Source organism: Sesamum indicum, linkage group LG6, assembly GCF_026168435.1.
Source record: "Sesamum indicum cultivar Baizhima isolate 11 linkage group LG6, ASM2616843v1, whole genome shotgun sequence".
NCBI classification, from domain to species: Eukaryota; Viridiplantae; Streptophyta; class Magnoliopsida; order Lamiales; family Pedaliaceae; genus Sesamum; species Sesamum indicum.
The window spans coordinates 25,064,204-25,087,324 of NC_142662.1; the positions used below are offsets into that span (position 1 = coordinate 25,064,204).

The window sequence follows — 23,121 nt, forward strand, 5'->3', positions numbered from 1 at the left end:
AGGTTAGGGAGAATGAGTGGGCATTTAAGCTAATCTAATTTGATTAAGGGGCAATAGTGGGAATACATTTATGAAAAGGGGATGATGGATTTTAAACATATTAAAATAGTGGCATTAAACAAATAAATTAACACGGAGAAATAGAAGCGCATAATTATTTGGAACCAAACACCATCATTTGTCGGAGAGATATCAAAGTTCAACGCCCTCAACTAAACCATATTTATTCCAAACAACCCATTTCCAAAACCTCAAATATTCATATAATACCATGCTTACCAATACATTTGGAAACGTGAACATTATTTGCACAAATTATCTATATTTTTAAAAAAATTACATATACGTCTTAAAAAATATCAACATCATTATATAAACTATTTCTTATTTTTTGTTATCAAGAATGATTTATGTAATTATACAAAATGTAGGACGAATTATGTCAATAGATCATCTATTGGAACCGTCACTACTTATATTGTATACATTTGTTTCATGTATTGATGTTGTATGCAAGTGTATTGTGTGTGATCTTACTTTTAAATTATGACGCTCCTCTTATATTTATCATAATTACAAATATTTGCTTATTATTTAAAAAATTATAAATATTTATTTAGAATTAATGATTGTCTGATAAATATTTTATATAATAAATTATTGTTGGGAATTATCTATTAAATTATTATTGATTTTAAAAAATATTTATTAATAATTTCAAGTTTCATAGAATCGGTTATAATTTATCTTTTAAATTATAATATGAGAAAGAGAATTCAAAATTGGGTTGAGAAAAAGATTGTGGAAGAGCGTGGGAGAATTGGCGCGTGAGGTGGAAGAAGTCGGTTGAAAGGGAAATGCATATTTGCACGTCGATGCGTGCCCTAGACAATCTATGGTTTGACGGCTTTGAGGACGTGCGACAATACCATCGTTATGATTGAGCTAACTCGGACGACTCAACGGTCCCGATTTCAGAAGTGTCTTCGGTGCAATCTAAGCCGTGAACTCTGCGGATTGTGTTCTCTCTCTCTCTATCATCGCCGAAACTGACGGGTCAAAGCTCACGTGTTGGCGGGTAGGGTTGGTGGTTTAGCAGGCCTTTTTAATTGGGCCTTTAATAGTCTGTTAATAGATACTTAAGTTGGGCTTGTCCCGCAGGCATAAGCCCATCAAATGAAATACATTTTTAAAAATTATTATAATCTTAACAACTATATAAGAATAAATTAAATGAAATATACTAAAGAAATACAAGAAAGTGATAAAAAAGGTAATATTATTAAAAAATATTAAAATCAATTATTATCATTTTTTTTAAAATAATAAATTAACTAAATGGCATGTTTGAGTATTCAAAATTTACTACGATAAAATTGTCTTTTTTCTTTTTTAATAGTATAAACACAAGCAATTTGCAATCCTTCTATTTTTAGTGGTGTCTTGTGAGGTTGTTTGAATTTATTTATTTCTTCTGCAGTTATGTGTAGCTCAAAAGTATTGGACTCATGAAAATATCTAAAGCCAGGTCATGACAAGGACGATGTGCTGAAAAAATTATTAAGCTCGGCCTAAAAGGGAAGCCCAGTATACCAAGATTTGCCCAAGAAAGAAGTCCAGTACACCAAGATCTGTCCAAGAGAGAAGCCAATACACCAAGATCTGCCCAAGAGAGAAGCCCAATACACCAAGATTTGCCCAAGCTTGCCGAATCTCAAACCTACTTTCTTAAGCCCAGCACATGAGAAGGAAAGCGCCCCCAAGAAATTGAACTCATTGACTTAGAAGAACTCCTTGTAGAATATGAGTTCTCCTCCAACCAAACATGTGCTGCTAAAGTCAAGAATGAGATGTCATCGTGCCTTATTCACATATTTTCGCCCTTTTTTTCTCGAAATGTAGGTCACATATAGAGTCCTTACGAAGAGGAACTCCTTCTCTATAAATACAGGGAGCACCCCTCAATACGGACACCTTCAAGAATCTGAAAATTATCTTGTTATTTCGCCGTCACTCTCAACTCGTGCTTTTCACCATATTTTGCTTACAAAATTTTTATTTTTATCTCAATTTCTCTTTGCGATTTATTTCTACAATTAATTATTCTTATATTTGGAACTAACTTGAGCTTCAGAGTGCTAATGTGTTATTTTACAAATCCTATTTCTCAAGTTATTTTGTTCAATCAGCCCAAGTCCATCATCGAAATCCAAAATTGTTGGATCTATGTTAAAATCGCACGCACCACACAGGTGTGACGATTTTAATTAAAAATCATAGTAATGACACAAATAAAATTTAAAAAAGAATCAAGAAATTTAAGATTGATTTTTAAGAAAAACAATAGACATGCAAAATTTAGTATCAATTATAAATCAATATGTGTAATATATTTTTCATCAATTTTATATTTTTTCATAGAATAAAATGTTAATTAATAGATAAAATAATCTTCTCATGTCTGGTATTGAAGTATTTTAGATAATTTAAATCATATATTACCAATAAAATGAAGCAAATACTAATAATTTGGTAGTTATAGATTACACATCGTGATTAGGAAAATAAATGTCAAACAAATAAACGTGGATTAGCAGGCCTTTTTAATTGGGCCTTAAATATCCTGTTGATTAATTCTTCCTAAATACTTAAATTGGGCTTATCCCCTACCACAGGCCCATCAAGCACCAAAATCATACCTAAGCCCAACCTTCATGGGCGTATCAGCCCATAAATTGCCTAATAAAAACAGATGTTCAATTTATTCTAAGTAGATAACACCATCGCCGCACGAGATTTATTTATTTATTTATTTTTAAAATCAGAACTAGATTTAATTAGATCAGACCGCTCAATCATGTGAATCATCACTTTTTTTGAACTATATACTAATCAATGACAACTAATCATACTTGTTATATAATCAGTTCAGATCCGACGAAATGTGTTCTTACTACAGAAACACAGACAGAGAAGAATAAGAGGTAGAAAAGGACAGAGAGATGGGTACAAAGAAATGCATGCTTAGCCCTAAAAAAAGGATGTCCCCTTGAAGTAGACCAAAAATCTTTCCTCCTATTTCTAACTTAAGCTTTGAACACATTTTCATCCACCAATAGACCACATTGTACTATGCAGATAAGACCAAACATCAATTTTCATTTTCATGTGTTAGGTTTAAAGTTGCTCTACATTTCTTCCTCAGATAAAAAGTGGTCTTTTTTGTCTGAAAAAGTGTAACTTCTTTTTCTTGTGGAGAGGAACTCAACAGAGAAAATGGCAGTGGAATTGCTTTCACTCTTTTTCATGTGTTCCATCTTTTTTTCAAAGGGAGGACAGAAACAAATGTTAATTAGAGTTGTGTTTTAAGGTGGGAGGATTGTTTGGATTTGCATAACTCTGCATTTTTTGTTTTTTTTGAGTTTATGTTGCGATCATGAGGTAGATCGTACGAACAAAGTCGTTAGCATAACTAGAATGTTTTTAGTTGAAACTAAATTAAAATGAATTTTGAGAGGCAAAATGATCTTAATTGGTCTAAAAAGACCAAAATGCTCTTCATGGTTGAAAATACCAAAGCACTCTAGGGACCTACATTCTTTTTAATGCCCGATCCGCTTGATCCACTGATCAGAATTGTCTGTCGTTGATCCGAAACTCATTCGATGGCTATCCAGTAGACACGTTGCATGTATGGTTTCTAACATATAATCATTTATAAATATATGGAGGATTAATTTTATAAGTATGCATTTATTACTATCATATCACACTATTTGACCTAAGTTTCGACCCTTACCTAGCATAATGCCTTATGTGCAGGCCAACCTTAATTATCCAGATTGAGATACTCCCTTGGGCCCTACTTCAAGGAACAACCGGGTCGTTGAGGACCTCGATCTTGGATCAGATTGGATTTTTTATTTTAAATTCTATTACATTCTATATATATATAAATATTCCTTTAAATAAAATAAATAGTGTAATTTTTGTACACATAACATGTGTAAGATACTTGAAATAAAAAACAAAATGATGATTATACCAGGTACAATTATGGCATTCTTTTGTAACATATTTTGATATATTCATTTGTTTATTTTTAACTGTCAGTAAGGTAGTCAATAAATTAAATAATTAATTTTTTCAATAAATGTTTTGAATTTCTCAACTGAGGATATAAACCTCGTCATTTTATGTAAATATGTTATGAGTTGCATATGCCAACTTATAATACTCAATTTAATGAAAATTGAACTTAATTCGTGATGTGCTGGTTGGATTACAATGTTCATATTAAATAATACTTGAACAGAATTCCGTACATATCATTCTTTTATTGTTTTACATGTAACAAATGTTATTTACCAGAGGAATAATTGCACTCCATTCATCTAAAATTTAATGTAATTATGTATAAAGTTTTTGTGATTTAAAAGCATTTAATACGTTTTGGACTTATTTCCATCTAACAAATAAATTCATTCGTTAACCAAAATTTACTGAATCTGTTAATATTAACACAAATAAATTGAATGAAAATTTATATTTATTTTCGATTGACTTATTACTGATTTAATACAGGTCAACAAATTTTTCTTCCCAACTAAACTACCCTTACAACGGTGAAGATATACCTCATTATATGCATTGACGCGTGAAGATGTGTGAGGATAATTTGATTATAAAAAGATTTATTTGACATGTTATAAATCAGTAATAAATCAATTGGGATTAAATATAAATATTTTTCTTTCTGTCCAGTTGTTTGTTAATATCAATAAATTCGGTGAATTTTGACTAAAGGAGTGATTTATTTATTAGATGGAAGCAAACTTACAAATCCTAGATGTAATTTCACAAACTACATGAAATTTACGTATAATTACACTAAATCTTAAAAGATGGGAGTGTAATTATCCATAATATATAAATATATAATCAATGGCCATCGTATATTCTTGTCTCAATATTAGGATATTTATAATAAATTCGATCGAAGTTATTTTTTAAGAGAAAATAAAAATATTTCTCTTTTAATAAAATAAGGTAAAGTTGTTCTTTTATTATCCACACATACCTATTTAAATTTATAAATATATGGACAATAATATCTTATAATATATATATATATATCTTTGAACGGTTTGAAATCATACACTAATAACCAACAAACCAACTCTTCTTGGTTACAACAAAAAGTTAATAATAATTCACTAATCACGAATTTTAACACCTAAAGCGACAATAGGGAAGACGAGACACTGATAAGCGTGTGTTCGAACGAGCACGACGTGGCGAGTGTGGACCACTTAAAAGTGAAGCGAGTGGGGATGGCAGGGTGTGCAAGAAGAAGTGTCTGAAACTTGTTGATGGGGCCGAGGGAATGGTTTCAGACAGAGAGGGGACGAGGGACAGACTTTTGGGTTTAAATAAATAAATAAAACAATTTGTTAAAAATATTATAATTAAATATATAAGTAAATAAAAACAAAACATTTCTATCCTTTTGAGATGTGGGCCCATAGACAGACCTTCTCGTACACTTGATCCTATTTCTTTAGCTATATGCCTTTTGTTTTTTTTTTTTATATATATATATGCAAAAATAAATACTATATATTAATTAAATGAGATATGATTATTTAATAATAGTTATATTATATTAGTTACAAAATAAAAGTGTGAAATTTTAATTTCCATTATTTAGTTGTCTCTTAAAGGACAGTCCAGTGATTTGAACTTTAATGTTTTCTGCTTAATTTATAGGATTGAGTTCATCAATCACGTTTAATTCAACGTACAAATAATATTTAGTGAGTGTTCGAATCAACTTATAAGCTTTTTAAAATATTTCATAAAATGTTACGAGTTGTATGGTATTTTTTCAGAAATTGGGCTTATAGAATCAAAATAAGACGTTAACAGTTTATAAATTACTTATATACATATATACAGGGGTAAGAAATTCCCGTTTTATTTTCAAAATCTTAACTAGTTTGTTCGATTTTTTCTTCAATTAATCACAATTTTGCCGAAATAAATATATTATAAATTTATATAATCTTATTTTATCCATAAATTTCAATGACTTATTTTGAGATACAATGTGGGATCTTATATGTTTAAAAAAAATTACTTATAATATGCCAAATAATTTTCCTGTCAAATTCGTATTTAAATTGGCCGTAACAAGGTCCACCACATTTCGTGACATTACTTTGTAAAACGAATAATAATATATCCTTTCTCATCCCCAAATTGATGGACTAATTTACCATTTGAAATGAGATTGAATTGTTCCCAATTTAATTAAGCAAAAACTAAATTTTATAACGTTACGGTTTATAATGTACGAATACTTCAAAAAATTATCTGATGTAATGTCAGACACGTATTGTATGCGGACACAGACATGGCTCGAAATTACGTCGAACGCGGCATCAATGTGTCCAATTTTTTTTTAAAAAAGAAAAAAAGAATATGGCGTCGGACAAACGTGTTCGCCAGATTTTGGACACATTTAAAATTTTTATTTTTATAATTTCAAAAAAATTGGGTTATCTTTAAGAAAAAATAAATTATAGGCTTAATAACAAAAAGAATTAATTCACTCGTCTTCAACTAAAAATATTAGGATGAAATTGCTAAAAATTCTAGAGATATTCATGATAATTTAACTAATTTAAATTATTAGAAATATTTCATTTGCGTTCTTTTAAAAATAAACTGATTATGTATATTTTTTAAGCCACATTCAAGTAGGTGTAAGACATGCATATTTTATATTTTATCTTAATATTTTTCATATTGCAATATTTTAATTTTATAAAAAGTTAATAATATATAATAAAAATATATAATATATATAACCGTATCAATACTGTGTCATGTTTTGATTTTTTTACATATTTCGTGTCGCTTTATCCATGTTCGTCGTATTGTATCCGTATGGCTGTATTCATATCCATGTCTCATAAGTTACAATTGAAAGCAATTCAGCATTACTATAATCATCCATAGATTATTTTAGTACAATAATAATAATAATAATTCTGAAAAAGCATTAAAGAAAATATATATTTTTGGTTTAATTAAATGTGATAATAAAATCTTTTAATTTTGGACACACATAAATTTAAAAAAAGAAAAAAACGAAGGGGAAAAGAGTGGAAGGTAGGGAATGTGCAGCCTTCAGCTTATCACATCGTCAGAGAGCAGTTCTTGAGCAAGACAGCCAACCAAGTGTCCGCGCGGCAGAAAATTCAAAAATCCAGTTCCACGCGCCTGGCAGAGAATGAGAGTCACGCTAGCTCAATTTCCCCGCACGATTGGGCGCAGTCATAGGAAAATTTTATTTTGGATTAGGTTTGTCATAATTTAAATTAAACACCCAAAATACCTTAAATATCATAACTCATCCTATTTAAATTTATAAAATTACGAAATGATGACAATATTTTCAACTAGAGAAATAACACAAAGCATCGCTATATAATGTAATTACTATTAGATTTATAATGTGATTATTAATAATTCAAAAAAAAATCGATCCCAAGATAAATATAATTATGTGATTGGCTCAACACTTCAGTTCATCCAAATTTATTTTCAATAAAATTTTTGATAAATTATAATTGCATCTTTTGAAATTTGATAAAATTTTAAATATTTTATCGTTGTTTGAGAAAATATAAATACATTCATAATTCTAACGATGATTTAAGAACGAGCTAATTTCATTTAATTTTATGATGATTTTGGAATATATGTGCCTTTACGATCTATTTATTAATGAAAATCAAATATAAAATTAGATATGTTGATTATTTTTTTAATTTTAAAATAATTTTAGAGATTTGAGATTAAAAATATTAAACTCTCTATAACACGAAAAGGGTAATTTTGGCGAAGGCATTATTACCAAATGCGCCTCATCCAGAGAGACAGCTATAGTCCAACACAGGTGCGTAACACGAACCGTGTTTCACGCGCCTTGGAAGTGCCGAAACTTGTCCTGACCCGACCCGACCCAATCCGGTATAACCTCGGAGGACGAGATCCCACTTTCCTTGTTCCCGCCTGAATGCTTATCGGATTCTCTGCAGATTCTGTCACGCGCTACTGCCCCCACCCCCCCTTCACGCTACTCGAATACCACGCGCTCTCCTGCAAGCGGGTACGGGTCAGCCTTTCTACTTCCCTACCATATACCCATACGTGCTACTCTTCTTCCTTTTGACTTCTCTTTTGGTCAAAAGCTACATTCTGTATTTTCTATTTTTGATTTTTTATATTTATGAATTTAAAATATTTATATACATGTCTTTTATTTAATTAAAATTTGTGACAGCTTGACATTATAAAATTGAGGCTAAAATACAATTTTGTCCTTTTGATCTATTCGTCTTGTAACAATTACCCTATAAACTAATAAATATAATACTTATCTCTCATAATTAAATTTTAGATAATATTGTCTTTATATCACACATATATATATTTAGTTCAAATAATTTCTATTTTTTTAGTAAGTTTGTATCTTAAATTTAATTGAAAAAAATATCTTTTATTTATAATAAAGTAAAAATATAATTAATGAGTTAAATAGTTATGAATTTTATTTTTTACAAACTCAAAGTTAAGACGTATATGAGTTGTTGGTTATATTATATTTATTATGTATTTACTATATATATATATTAATTCATATTCCACTTTTAATGTAAATTCTTTATTTATTAAAAAAATAATTTGGTGATGATTCAATGTGCAAAATACTAAAATATATTGAAAATAAAATAATTGTGCAAGGCAAGAAGGACATTTTTGACCAACCAACCAAATAAGTATTACTTTTTTAGTTTAAGAGGATAAATATTACATGACGAATAGTTCAAAGGGACAAAGTGTATTTTACTCTAAAATTAACCTGTTCTACAATTCAAATTTTATCCAATCTCATATTGAAATTCAAATTTTGACATCGAATATTTTTCCTAAATAAACTTCCTCATAAATATATAACCATATATAATTCGACAGAAATGTAAATATATTCAAAACATAAAAAAAGGTAGTACGACCAAAATTGAGTTATTCTCATGCATTTATTTTGAATCTACAACGTAAACAAATATAATTTTTAAAATCAATAACAAATTAATAAATAACATGTCGTGGTGAAAATATCTTTCAATATTTCATAATAACTTATTTCAAAATATACACAATATATTACATGACAATACAAATGAAAATATAAGAATGCCATAAATAAAAAGTTAAACATACGTAACACTAATAGTTTATATACAACAATCGATCTTTTCTATGGATGGTAACAAAAAAAGAAGAAAAGTTATTTCTTAATAACACGATGAACTTCAACGACAATAAAAATCCAAACCTTAAAAAGAAAACATTAATGATGAGAAATTTAAAAAGTGAGAACGGTGTTACTTGATGAACGGACAAATTAATGTCAACTACACATATATACCATTTTCTAGTTAATTCGGATGAAATTATCTATAAACGATATTGAGAATCAAAATCTTAAACCCCACAAAAGAAAAAAGAGAGATTACAAATTTAAAAAGTCAATAATTTAAAAAATGTACGGATAATCAATAAGAGGGTATCCTTAAAATTCTCTTGTAGTAAATCATTCAAGAAAATAATTAAATTTAAATTCCAAAAAGTATAATTTTGTTGTTGTATATATAATACAAAAATGCTGATTTGTTTAGATGAATTAACATCGTTCATCAAACACATGCAAGAAAGCAACTGAAAAATTCTCGACTGTAAAATGTAAATGAGGAGATAAGAAGGAACTTTAATTTCATTCAAAATGCGGACATTAAATTCTCCCTCTCTCTGTCTTTCTTGGCCTATAAATGACGCTCCGAAGTGGGATTCTGTGCCGAGACACCCCAACACCAACACCTCTACAACATTACATATTCTCAAAATCTTTAGAATCAGAAGTAATGGCGATTGGTTGACACCGCCGCTCGATATAAGGGAACTGAGCTGTGCTTGCTGCCTTAACACAAAATCCAACCTTACTATTCTCTCTGTCATACTTCTTTCTTTACTGCTATCCCGCCCCCACAAAACTCATTCCATTTTTCATCTCCTCTCTTCTTCAGAGGAAACAAAGCACAATCACACCCGTGTTTCAATCTCTCTCTCTCTCTCTGTCTGTCTCTGTGTGTTTTTTTTTCTTGTTTTTGAGGGCTTTCTTGCTCTGTGTGTGTGTTTGTGTACGTAGAAAGAAAGAAAGGAAGGAAAAGGAAAGGGGGCCATGCATAACGGCGGCAAAGAGAAGCTGGTGGTGGAGGTGGTGGCGGCGCACAACCTGATGCCGAAGGACGGGGAGGGTTCGTCGTCGCCGTTTGTGGAGGTTGAGTTTGAGAACCAGAGGCAAAGGACTCAAGTTAAGTACCGGGACCTGAACCCCGTGTGGAACGAGAAGCTGGTGTTCCACGTGAACGACGTCGCGGACCTGCCTTACCGCACCATAGAAGTGAACGTTTTCAACGAGAGGAGGTCCAACAACAGCAGGAATTTCTTGGGGAAAGTGAGGGTTTCTGGGTCGAGCATAGCGAGAGGAGGCGAGGAAGTGCCGCAGCTTTACACGCTGGACAAAAGGAGCCTCTTTTCGCATGTGAGAGGTGAGTTGAGTTTGAAGCTTTATTTATCTACAAAGGAAGAGGTAAAACAGGTTATTAATGGCGGTGGTGAAGGCGGAGGAGTGGTGAATTCCGGTGGTGGTGTTGTTTCCAAGAAAAACAAGAAAATGCAGCAGCAAGGTGGGAACTTGGTGGTGCCCAAGCAAATGGGGTTGGGGATGGTGCAAGAGAATAATAAAATGGGAATGGGTTTGCAGAACCAGGCTCATTTAAAGCCTGTGGAGCCTGGCCCTGGAGATATTAAGCCTGTTGTTATTACTACTGTTCCAGGGCCGGTTATTCCGGCCGGAGGCGCCGGCGCCGGCACTGTGGGTCTCCATGGTGGTGGTCATGTTCGTGGTGGGGTTTCAAATGACTATGCTTTGAAGGAAACAAGTCCACACCTTGGTGGTCTAAACAAGGATAAAACAAGCTCCACTTATGATCTTGTGGAGCAAATGCAGTATTTGTATGTGAGAGTTGTGAAAGCCAGAGAGATTTCAGTGTTTGGTGGTGGTGAGTTGGTTGCAGAGGTGAAGCTTGGGAACTACAAAGGGATCACAAAGAGGGTTTCTTTGGGGAATATGGCTGAGTGGGATCAAGTTTTTGCCTTCTCCAAAGATTGCATACAGTCATCTGTGGTGGAAATTTTTGTCAAGGAGGGCAATAAAGATGAATTCTTGGGGCGTGTTTGGTTTGATTTGAATGAGGTGCCTAAAAGGGTTCCGCCGGATAGTCAGTTGGCTCCCCAATGGCATAGAATGGAGGACAAGAAAGGTGAAAGGGCTAAATGTGGGGAGGTGATGGTTGCCATATGGTTTGGGACTCAGGCTGATGAGGCCTTTGCTGAGGCTTGGCATTCGAAGGCAGCGAATGTGCATTTGGATGGTTTGTGTTCTATTAAGTCGAAGGTTTATTTGTCTCCCAAGCTTTGGTATTTGAGGGTTGGTGTCCTTGAAGCACAAGATATAGTATTGGGAGACAAAGGGGCTTCTATGAACATGATGAGGTATCCGGAGCTTTTTGCGAAAGTTCAAGTGGGCAACCAGGTTTTAAGGACTCGAATTGCTTCGCCTACTGGAAGTAGGAGTCTCTCGAATCCTTGTTGGAATGAGGACTTGATGTTTGTGGTTGCCGAGCCTTTTGAGGACTATTTGATGATCTCTGTCGAGGATCGTTTGGCTCCAAACAGAGAGGAGGTTGTTGGGAGGGTGATTCTACCAATTGTGAACATTGAAAGGCGATTTGATGACAAGTTGGTGGTTTCTAGGTGGTTCAATCTTGAAACTCACTTCAGCAGCCAGAATGACCCGAAAGCTGTTGTTAGATTTGCCTCTCGAATTCACCTTCGTGCCTCACTCGAGGGAGGTTACCATGTGCTTGATGAGGCCACAATGTATAGCAGTGATGTCCGACCCACTGCAAAGCAGCTCTGGAAGCCCCACATTGGTGTTCTTGAAGTTGGCATTTTGGGGGCCACCAATCTTATGCCTATGAAGATCAAAGAAGGCAAAGGTGGCTCCACAGACGCCTATTGTGTTGCTAAGTATGGGCAGAAGTGGGTTCGAACTCGGACTGTGGTTGACAGCTTGGCTCCAAAATGGAATGAGCAGTATACTTGGGAAGTATTTGATCCTTGCACGGTCATCTCCATTGGGCTGTTTGACAACTCCCGGGTTGACAAGAATATGGTGGCTGGAAATGGTAACCGGGATACTCGGATCGGGAAGGTTAGAATCCGCCTATCAACCCTTGAAACTGATAGAGTATACACTCATGCTTATCCATTGCTAATGTTGCATCCTTCTGGTGTTAAGAAAATGGGAGAACTTCATTTGGCGGTTCGGTTTTCATGTGCTAATATGTTTAACGTGCTTCATATGTACACCATGCCCCTGCTGCCAAAGATGCATTATGTGCAGCCACTGTCTGTGAGTCAACTGGACAGTTTAAGGTACCAGGCCATGAACGTCGTTGCCTCGAGGCTCAGTCGAGCCGAGCCCCCATTGGGAAGAGAAGTAGTCGAGTACATGCTGGATCATGACTCACATATGTGGAGCATGAGAAAGAGCAAAGCAAATTTCCTTAGACTCACAAATGTGTTGTCCTGGTTTGTTGCTATGAGCAGGTTGCTGGAGGCTATAAGAACCTGGCACAGACCTGTATACTCAACGTTTTTCCTGACCACCTTCATGGTACTTGTCTTAGTCCCCGAGCTCATAATTCCTTGCATATTGCTCACGTTGGCTGCAACGGGGCTCTGGCGATATAGATCCCGGCCGCGCCACCCGCCCCATATGGACACTCGACTCTCCTATGCAGAGAACGTGCATCCCGACGAATTGGATGAGGAGTTTGACTCGTTCCCCACAAGTCGAAGTGCGGAGATTATCCACATGAGATATGATCGGCTCCGGAGCGTGGCTGGAAGGATCCAAACAGTGGTCGGTGACATGGCTACTCAAGGCGAGAGATTCCAAGCGTTGTTGAGTTGGCGCGACCCTAGAGCGACGTTCCTGTTCGTGATACTCTGCTTGTTGGCTGCTTTTGGGTTCTACCTAGTGCCGATCAGATGGGTGGTGGCGCTTTGGGGTCTGTATTATCTGAGGCCTCCCAAGTTCAGGAACAGGCTGCCTTCAAGTGCTGTTAGCTTCTTCAAGAGGCTGCCCACAAATGCTGATAGCATGTTGTGAAATGCAGTGTTGTCTGTATTTCACATGTTAGTGATTAGAAGTTGCACAGTAGGAAAGCAGCAGTTTACTTTACTTAGAGTTGGGAAAAGGAAATGTTGGTAGTGGCAGTCTTTTGTTGTATTTTGTCTAAGGTTGTGTGTTGTAGGAAGATCTTTTTGTTTTAAGCTGTGTAATGTGTAATGGTTGGTTGATAGCTCTGCTGTGCATTTACTGTTTGGAGTAATGAATTAATTGGATGTGATCAGTTGTACTTGGTCGCCTATTCAATTCAATATGCAGTCATATAATTTCATAGTACCTTTTGTTTCTGCAGTTGAATCTTTTCTTGGGCCCTTTAACATTTATTGATTGCCCAACGTTTTGTCCTAGGCTGGAAATGATTGTAGGAAAGGTTCATTTTGACTATCTTTTTTTTCTTAAAATGGAGGAAAAGGAAGTGGCTGTTTATTTTCAGAAGTTTAGACAATCATTTGGGAACGAGGTAAAAACTTAAATTCACATGTTTGGTTAGAAAATGATACTTTACATGCTAGAGTGAGTTTTACACTAACAACCATATGATTGGACACACATGCTATATAATTAATTATTTTTTCTGAATTACACACGTGATAAGTATATTGCACATTTTACATAGATGTGAAACTTCTATGGTTACACGTAAGGTGGTTTCGCACTCTACCCCTAGCTTTTTAAACCATAAAGAAGAAAAAGAGCTGCATCTTCAATTTGGAGCAATGCTGTTAAAAACGATCAAAAGATTTGAAGAGTCTAGCTAATGACAAATCACATTAAGAATGTACCTGATTCCGACACCTTCCAGACCTGTTTGTGCCTGCAGAACTTCCCACGGGACAAGACAAGAAAAGGGTCGAATGTAGTAAACAGATCCATGTCATCTGAGGCAAATGTTAATAACCATAAAGGACAGCTCCAATAAATGCATCACCAGCACCAGTTGTCTCAACAAGTTCTTGGGGTGGAATCTCCTCTGCTGTTCCTAAAAGCATCCGGCCACCCAAAGTTCCTACTCCATTTGCTGTCAATTTCACCTCACTCTTTAAGCATAAAATAATTGGATGAAGTTTAGGACAAGATATCAATCATTACTAAACATGTCAACTGTCCAATTCTAGTGAAATTCTTTTGCCTTTCCGCAGGGACTGGGAGGGGATACTCGCTGAACTGTGATGTAGATGTGGGAATCAGGGTGTATCACTTTTGTTCTTTATAGCCTACCATACCATACATGTAGGAAGTAAAAGATGCTACACAAACCACATATTTCAATGGATATAATGCATTTTTGGTTTCGTAATTTAGAGCGTTTGGCCTTTTTTTTTTTGTTTGACTTTTTAAACTAACAATTTGATCATACATCTTTTTAATTTTCGTGATAATATATTACCCTAGAAAGTTAAAAAGGACAAAATTTCAGGCGAAAATGATGAACTCCGGCCAAAAAAAGACTAAAATTTCAAGAATTAAAAAGATCTTTTGGACCAAAATGCTATCCTAAAAAATTAAAGAACGAAAACACAAATGGCCTATGTTACAAAACCAAAAATGGAAAAAAATGCAAGCAAACACTTGTGCTATTATAAATAAGCAAATTACCCCATAAAAAAAAAATAAAAAATAATTTATCTCCCTATATTTTTAAAAAAATGAAACATTTTACCTCCATATTTAATAACAACATTTCAAACCTGAAACGGTAGAAAAGCATCATAAAAAGAACTTGACAGTAACACCGCATATGGTTCCGGAAAGTCGCTAAATTGGATGTTTAGATGAAATGAAGTTATCTGTTTGAGAAAATGCCTGGGAGAAGATGAAGAATGAAGTAGGAATACGGTGGATCGGCGCTTGGGTACTAGTGTAGTCTGATTGGCAGCACCATTTTACTTGTTGGTTTTTTTGTGCGCTCAAAATCAGCTCTGCAGAGAGTGGCGTCAGCAGTCGTGAGGAGTGGATGGGAAATTAAAATTTATCGGGAGAATTACGAATTTGGTCCCCGGCCTTAACAACTTATGCTGTTTTAGTTATGATATTTTCAAGCTTTAACACTTTTAGTCCTTAAATTTGTTAACTTTTTAGCAGATTTGATCCTTTCCATTTGAGAGCCATTAAAGTAAACAAAAAACCTCACGTGCACAGTACGTGAGGAGCAAAGGAGGAAGAAAAAACCTTCCTTTTCCACCTTGCACTTGATCTTTTTCGGTTATTGATTGAAAAACTTCATTCCTATTATTTTCTTCAAGATTGGGCAGTTTGTTTGAGAGAGAATTGATCAAGAAATGAGTTGAAGCTCTAAGAACAAATTTTCTTCTCATTCTCAAGTAAATTTAGAATACCAAATTCAAGGTGAGAAAGAGAGTTTATTTTTTCTTTTTGGGTCCATTGCTGCCTCACATGAGGTTTTCTGTCTATTTTAAGTGCCTTCAAACGGAAATGACCCAAGCTGTCAAAAAATTGACGGTTTGAAAACTAAAAGGTGTATAATTCTCCCGAAATTTATAGGTTGGTACTTTTCCTTTTATTAAATTCTTCTTGCGGTTAATGGGTGACCAAATTAGAAACATAAATGGGCTAAAATCTGACTCCAGTATATCAGTTTTGGCCCAATTGTGCATTTAAGCCACATCTTTCCTTCCTTCGCAGTCTCTTGCCTCAACAACGCGCATTCATACATATTTCATATTCATCGGTGCTACAACAGTTGAACTCAATGAAGCTGCTGCATGTTCAGCTGTTGAACCATAGGTATTCATTCATTTGCATATACGTCATCAGTGCTCCAAATTACAGCTCGTTCATATGTTGATGAATTTCAAGATTAACAAAATTACAAGCCCATTGAGCCCTTCCACTCTTCCCCTCTTTGCACAAGGAAATTGCGCCAATTTCAAACACCTAAAACTACATCAACAAGAACCACCCATCTCAATAACAATGGTTCTTCGATTCTGTACATTCTGAAAACACACTAAAACGAAGCTTCATAGCCGATGCCATAATTCCAAGCCCGTTTTGGGAGAAGGCCCCCGTGTTCGCTTGTACTTCCGTCTAATCTATAAAACGCTCGATTACTCCTGATCGTCCTCAAAGGACCTGATCTGTTTCCGTGCCTTATTGGCAAGGAAACACCGCCCTCAGCTGAAAACGGTCTGTTTTCCAACTCTTCAAGAGGACCTGAACTGTACTCCATTGTTATGAAAGAAGAGGCTTGTCCATATGTTAAACGAGGGGTAATGCCACCTGCATTCCACCAACTACTGTCAGACTGCGTGAAATCACATTTGAAATCGGAATCATGAGCAGAGGATTCCTTCACGCTACAAGCATCTGCACATGTCCCATCTGTATCATTGTAGATGAGCTTGAGTGCCTGGACAACTTCTCCCATGAACGGCCTGTGAGTCACCTCTGGGTGAACACACATTGAGGCAATGGCAGCAACCTTTGCCATGTTGTCAAAATCATAGCTTCCAGCCAAGGAAGGATCTACTAATTGTTCCAAACCTTCTCGATTTGTCAGCAAAGGCCGTGCCCAAGTCACGAGGTTTTCTTGTCCAGGAGGTTGTGACATGTCGACAGGTTTCCTACCTGAGATCAGCTCTAATAGCACCACTCCGTAACTGTAAACATCACTCTTGACAAGCAAATGTCCTGTCATCGCATATTCAGGAGCAACATACCTGCAGTTCACAATTCCAAGATAACATGAGAGCAAAATCATATACAGAGGAGAAGGGCATCAGGGAAAAATTGATGAGCTGCTCTTTTTCGTTTTTTGCATCTTACCCACAGGAAAAAAGAAAGGAAGAGGAGAACCAATTAGCTGATTATTCGTAATAATTTTAGCATTAAGCAAAGAATATGTTCCCAGTAAGTTCTAGCACATGCAGCTCCTGTTCAGGTTGAGATTTTACAATGTAGCCTTGCATTGGATAAGAAGCAAGTTAACGAAACCTTTTGCAAAAAGGAACATACCCAAAAGTTCCCATGACCCGAGTAGATATGTGATGAGTTCCCTCTGTTGCTTCCCGAGCCAAACCAAAATCCGAGACCTTAGGGGTAAAGTCATCTTCTAGTAGAACATTACTAGCTTTAAAGTCTCTATGAATAACACGAGGATTAGAATCTTCATGAAGGTAAGCTAATCCTCTTGCTGCACCAAGAGCAATCTTCAATCGCGCATCCCAGTTGAGAGGTCCCTTGCTTCTGTCAACACCTGAAACATCAGCAACCAAATTCCAGTCTAGGTCATGCAAATTCTGCTATGCTGCTTTGACAGACATTAATAGCACAAAGAATAATAGTTGGTGCACCATGCCTTTTTTTCCTCCTAATACTGGAGGACAAGAGACCAAAAGCAACAGACTAAGTCATCTGAAGTCAAAGAAAATAAGAGGCCTACCATGTAAGTGGGACTCGACGCTGCCATTTGCAACAAGCTCATAGACCAAGCAGCGCGTTCGTTGTTCGATGCATATGCCAATTAATTTCACAAGGTTACGATGATGCAACCGACTTAGCATCTCAACTTCAGCAATGAATTCACGGTCTCCATTTTGGTTATCTCTTGTCAGTAATTTCACTGCAACTTCAGTTCCATCTTGCATGATCCCATGATAAACACGCCCAAATCCTCCTTCACCCAACACCCTTTTGGGACTGAACTTTTCTGTGGCTTTCTCGATCTCTACCATGGAAAACGTTTTAACAGAGAGGACAGATGCAGGCATGGCGGAAATGAGTGAGGCTGATGTGGAGCTGGCTGGACTACTTGACAGCACAGACCTTATTCCTGCAACATAAAATTGGAAAGGGAAAAATAATCAAGCACATTTATAATCACTAACCACTTTAATAAAATTGAATGCTTTGAGAAATGCATGACCATCAATGCTCCACATATGACATCATAGTCAGAGGGGCCATCAGGTTCAGCTGAGCAGAATATTTTCTGACAAAGACACTGAACAGAAGTTGTTGTTCAGGCACAGATGAACTACTTTATTTTGTACGTGACTCCATTGAATGCGTGTATGTTAATCTAGCATTTTCACACCCACTAACACCATACAAACCTCTACTGCACTTGAAATCAGGCCATGACCGTATACCAATAGCAACATTCATAATGCCAGTAACTATACTCTTGGAAGCACTCATAATCAAACAGAAAAAGGATTAAAGTAACATCTTCCGCAGTAATGTGTTCCACATTGTTGATCCCCCTAACTCCGAGTCTTGTCGTAACAACAAATACTTTCACACACTGACACGGTTCTACTAGTGCAGCAAGATTAATGAAATAAAGATGTACTTGTATTTTCAGTGTCCACAATCACATAAAACACGACTCCATATAGGTAGATCATTTTGGACAAGTCTGAAGGAATACCAAATCTTTTGTTCACAGGCGGTGCGGATACTGGACCAACAGCATTTGATGACCTGCGTGCTTTCCTACACTTTACTAGGACAGCAACTGCTGCACAACAAACCACCAGGACCACAAAAGCTGAGAAAGCAATTATGAAGACAAGTCGAGGGTTCATTTTCTGCTTTTTGCCAACAAAATCAGCAGTGATAGGGAATTGCTGATTTCCAACACTTCCAGTGGGAGCCTCACCAAATAAAATGCCAGATGGGGGTGAAGAAGGGAGCCCTGTGTAAAGTACTTTTAGTGTTTATGACAAAAATCGGGCAGAGGGTACAGCATGAATGTATTACTTTTTCAATTTACCTGGATAAGCAATATGCATTATGTCATAATCACCAAAAAGGGTCCTATTCAGAGGCACTTTCTTATGCAGAAATCTTTGATAAGTCAGCATGGCAGTTGTATTATCAAACTTCTCACCCAGAGGAACTAAATTTATATCAACTACTGTTCTTTCCTGGTTCTGAATGTCAGCACTAGCACCAATTATTGCTACTTGACTTTGCTTAAGATAGGTGCCTGCTGCAACCTCAATCTCTAACTCAGTGACCTCTGGAAAGATAGCATAGAGGGACACCCCTAGCAAAAGTCTGACTCTCATTGGAAAGACGCACATGCAGGGTGAACCAAAAGGAGCTGAAGTAAGTGGCTCGGCACAGGTTTGACCACAACCTGCCAGATTAACTTGTTAAATGCCACTCGATAACAAAAGCAGAATTAGTAAATATAATGACAGCACAATTAAGGGGAGAAAAGGTGAGAAAATGCAGATTGTCTATGTTAATAATGCTCTAGAAAGTGAATGCTTTATGTATAGAGGCACCACATAGAAGAGGTCAGTTAACTCATTGCAAATGCAAGGGATCGTTGAGTTCTTTTGAAAGTAAACTCAGAAAAACAGGTGATACAAATTCATGAATGAAATCCTGAAGACCAACCAAGATACAAGTTGAAGTTTGGGCATGTCTTTTAGATGCCAGTTTCAGTACAGGAAGAATAAGATGATAAAATTAGTGGAGGTTCAAACAATTAATGAGAAGTGCGCTAGAACTCTACTTGTAACAAGTTCTTCTGTCTTTTTGCATTCAAGTGACATGACGAAGGATCCACTTCATTGTACAAAAGCAAATTTTTGCACTTAGAGAAAACTCATGCTTTGCAGACATATAAAACTTCAGGCTTTCTGATGAATTTCTCTTAATCTCATATTCTCTTGCATGTGCCACCGCCTTGAAAGTCAGGATATTCTAGTATGAAAGAGAACAAGAGAAGCACCACAAAGGGAAAAAATTTTAACAAGAGAATACCCCGAGACAAGCATTAATTTGGAAAGAAATCTAAATAAGACAATAACCAATACAAGCATCAGTTTTGAGTCTTGACCAATAGAGCAAACTTAAAAACAATGAGATATTGCTTGTGGTTGCCCCCTTCACCATTATGGCTGATCATGAAAGTTATGTTTTGCTCTTACACCTTCAAGCATGTGGGGTAAACCACGTCCTTGTAGTTTGAGAATATTATGAGCATGTTGGTGGTTGAGTAGTCTTCACTACTAATATCTATAAGTTTCATCAGACAAAGCAGCATTATATAGTTTTATAATGTACTAGAATCAAATCATTTCACATCAACGAAATATTTGATGCTTGTTTACGAGACTGTTATAAGCAACACTGGGGCAGAAAACTCCTGTCTACTTTAATTTCAGAGAATAGAGTGAGGGACAAAAGAGATCACTGGCTAGATGACCACCTGGAGAAGTGGCAGGAGAGGGAGAAACTGCATGACTTCTGATTTTATGCCCACGGCGGCGATGCCTGGGCAAGGTATGACCAGTAGGACTAGTAAGTGGACCTAACATAGACTTCTGCATCAGAAAAAAAGCTGAAAATTTTTTAAATGAGAAATTAATATGAACAGATACCTTGTGACAATGTGGACGGAGCTGGTGCAGCTGATAAATATTTAAAGTGGCGCCTCCGGGCAGTAAAGAATGTACTTATCGATGCTGCAGTCACTGCAATATAATAGCAACTTCTATATTACTAACATTCCCATACATATGCGAAAGACTTCTGGGATGATACAGAGCACATCAAGGAATAGAAGGATATAAATCTAAAATCACTTCTAAATGTCAATTGGCATATTTACCTGCTTCAATGTGTAGCGACTCTTTATATAACAATTCAATCCAGTAAAGCTCATTATAAAAATGAGAAAACTATAGGAAATAATATAAATAAATAATGGACCTGCAACATGCCAACAAATGAGTAATTTGTTACTTACCATGTTCTAGAGGATTCTTCCTTGCTAATAATGGAGGGGGCACTTGAGATGGAGACAAGTAAATGGCTTGTGAAGGAGTCCCTGAACAATAGGAACGTTTTGTATCAATAATGAGTACAAAGGCCATGGCAAAATGAGTTAACTAACAGAAGCAACTGTGGCAATTGAGTGCACATAAATTTTATCAGTATGTCACTTGGATCTAATCCAAAGTGGTATTACCAACTTCATGGTAGGGAAAAAAAATCTATTAGACAAGATATGCATTTACCTGCAGTAACATGCAAACAAGTCCATCAACATTTTCCATACAAGGCACTCAAAAAGAATATCTAGTCCACTTAACTAGTATCTCAGCATTTGAAAAATTAATTCTTAGACATAGATACCTCTCCCTTCAGGTGACAGAATGTTATCATAATATAGTTACATCAGTTTACAGGACGAAATAAAATAAGGGTAGTACTGGGTCACCTCATTATTCATATTTGTAAGGAAGTTTTACATCAACGAGTAGCTGCAGCAGCATATTATCTGGCACCACATCGTTTCACATTCCATAAATTACCTTTACGAATCAACTTTCTCAGCTGGATCATTACTAAATGAAAAGGTTATTATATGATTAGTGAATGAAAGGGAAGCTGTAGGAGCCTGGAACCATCCAAAATTTTACTTCTAACTGAGCTAAAAAAACAAAATATCCATTCAGATATTTATTCGACGTTTTCAGCAGCATGTAAGTTAAGCTGAACTAATGTTCTCGAAGAAAATTAAGCAACGAAAAGGCGAGACCTACCGAAATTAGTATGAAGCACAGTGAGCAAAGGAAGAAGAAAAAGGAGCATCTTCTCTCTCCAAAATGCAATTCACAAGCATTTTCCTCAGACCAGAACACCGCCGTGGAGTACTTCCTGGAGCAGTCTGGGGTTCTGCTGAAGTTCTCCGCGACTACAAACGTTCCCATTCACTTCTCCCCACAAACGCAGATAAGTTTGCATATCTATTCCCACACACTAAACCACCAATCTCCAGCAATTCAGAGCGCCAAAATACCAAACCCTACCTCCAAACAACAATGCGGGTAATCCAAGCGCAATTCATAGATCCATGAAGTGCGACGGAGATCCAAAGCAAAAATCTCCAGCAGAAATGGCAAAAAAACAGCAGGAGTGTCGAACAGTGTGAGAAGTGGATCTTTGAAAAGCAAGATGAAAGGAGAATCCAGAAGATCTTGACGGTGAGACTTTTGAGAAAGACAGACAGAGAGAGAGAGAAGGGAGGGAAGAGCGAGAGAGAGAAAGAAAGAAGGTGGTAGAGAGGTTTTAATGACGGTGGAGCCACCAGCAATGTGTCCTACGGCCAAAACTTGATGTCTGTCTGGTACACGCACCATTGATGCGCGTGACAATGACGAACTAATATTCGGTGTATTTAATAAATAAATAAAAATGTAATTTCCGGATTTTATGGCTGATCTGTCTTTTTATTACTTCTTAAATATTAGAAAAATCGAATTAGGACAATCCCAGCAGTTAAAATGTGTACGGACTCAAATTCTCCGTCTCCAAAGGAATTTTTTTTTATTTTTTTATTTTTGCACATTAATGATGATCTTTGCATTCTTTTATGAAGATCGGATCTTCTTATATTAAACAATAATTCCACAGTCCTTCTATAAAGTTTTTAATAGTTTTACATAGACCTCCTCTTAATTTAGGAAATTACATCAATATCCTTTACGTTTATTTCTTTCATTTAACAAATAGATTTTTCCTCAAGTCAAAATTTACTGTATTTACTTACATTCAAAAAAATCCATATTTGCTCTTAATTGATTTATTACTGCTCATTGCAAATTAAATAATTTTTTTTTCTGACCTACTTATCCTTATATGGATTTTTATTCAACATTTTGATTTATGGAATGGTATATTTGTTACACAAAAACAAACGTCATGAGTATTCGATGCAATTTTTTAAATTAAAGTGAATCTAA

General features: G+C 35.7%; 2 protein-coding genes across 5 annotated transcripts; one reads left to right on the plus strand and one right to left on the minus strand.

Annotated features, from left to right (window-relative positions):
• Positions 1–9,908: 9,908 nt before the first annotated feature.
• Positions 9,909–13,669, plus strand: LOC105163478 (C2 calcium/lipid-binding plant phosphoribosyltransferase family protein). Its single transcript, XM_088881234.1, has one exon. The coding sequence runs from the start codon at positions 10,313–10,315 to the stop codon at positions 13,370–13,372; it is 3,060 nt and encodes a 1,019-aa protein (XP_088737360.1). The 5' UTR covers positions 9,909–10,312; the 3' UTR covers positions 13,373–13,669.
• Positions 13,670–16,119: 2,450 nt separating this feature from the next.
• ALE2 (Protein kinase superfamily protein) lies at positions 16,120–22,447 on the minus strand. Of its 4 annotated transcripts, none has more exons than XM_088882006.1 (10): positions 21,922–22,445; positions 21,597–21,656; positions 21,123–21,203; positions 20,755–20,847; positions 20,583–20,647; positions 19,131–19,499; positions 18,786–19,052; positions 17,796–18,185; positions 17,369–17,609; positions 16,120–17,073 (listed from the first exon to the last, which is right to left on the minus strand). In XM_088882006.1, the coding sequence occupies exons 6-10, from the start codon at positions 19,441–19,443 to the stop codon at positions 16,362–16,364; spliced, it is 1,923 nt and encodes a 640-aa protein (XP_088738132.1). In that variant the 5' UTR covers positions 19,444–19,499; positions 20,583–20,647; positions 20,755–20,847; positions 21,123–21,203; positions 21,597–21,656; positions 21,922–22,445; the 3' UTR covers positions 16,120–16,361. The 4 variants fall into 4 exon arrangements, with proteins under 4 accessions (XP_088738132.1, XP_020550558.1, XP_011080134.1 ...); XM_020694899.2 differs by having other exon boundaries at positions 21,597–21,723; XM_011081832.3 differs by lacking the exon at positions 21,597–21,656 and having other exon boundaries at positions 20,583–20,684; positions 21,922–22,447.
• Positions 22,448–23,121: the final 674 nt, after the last annotated feature.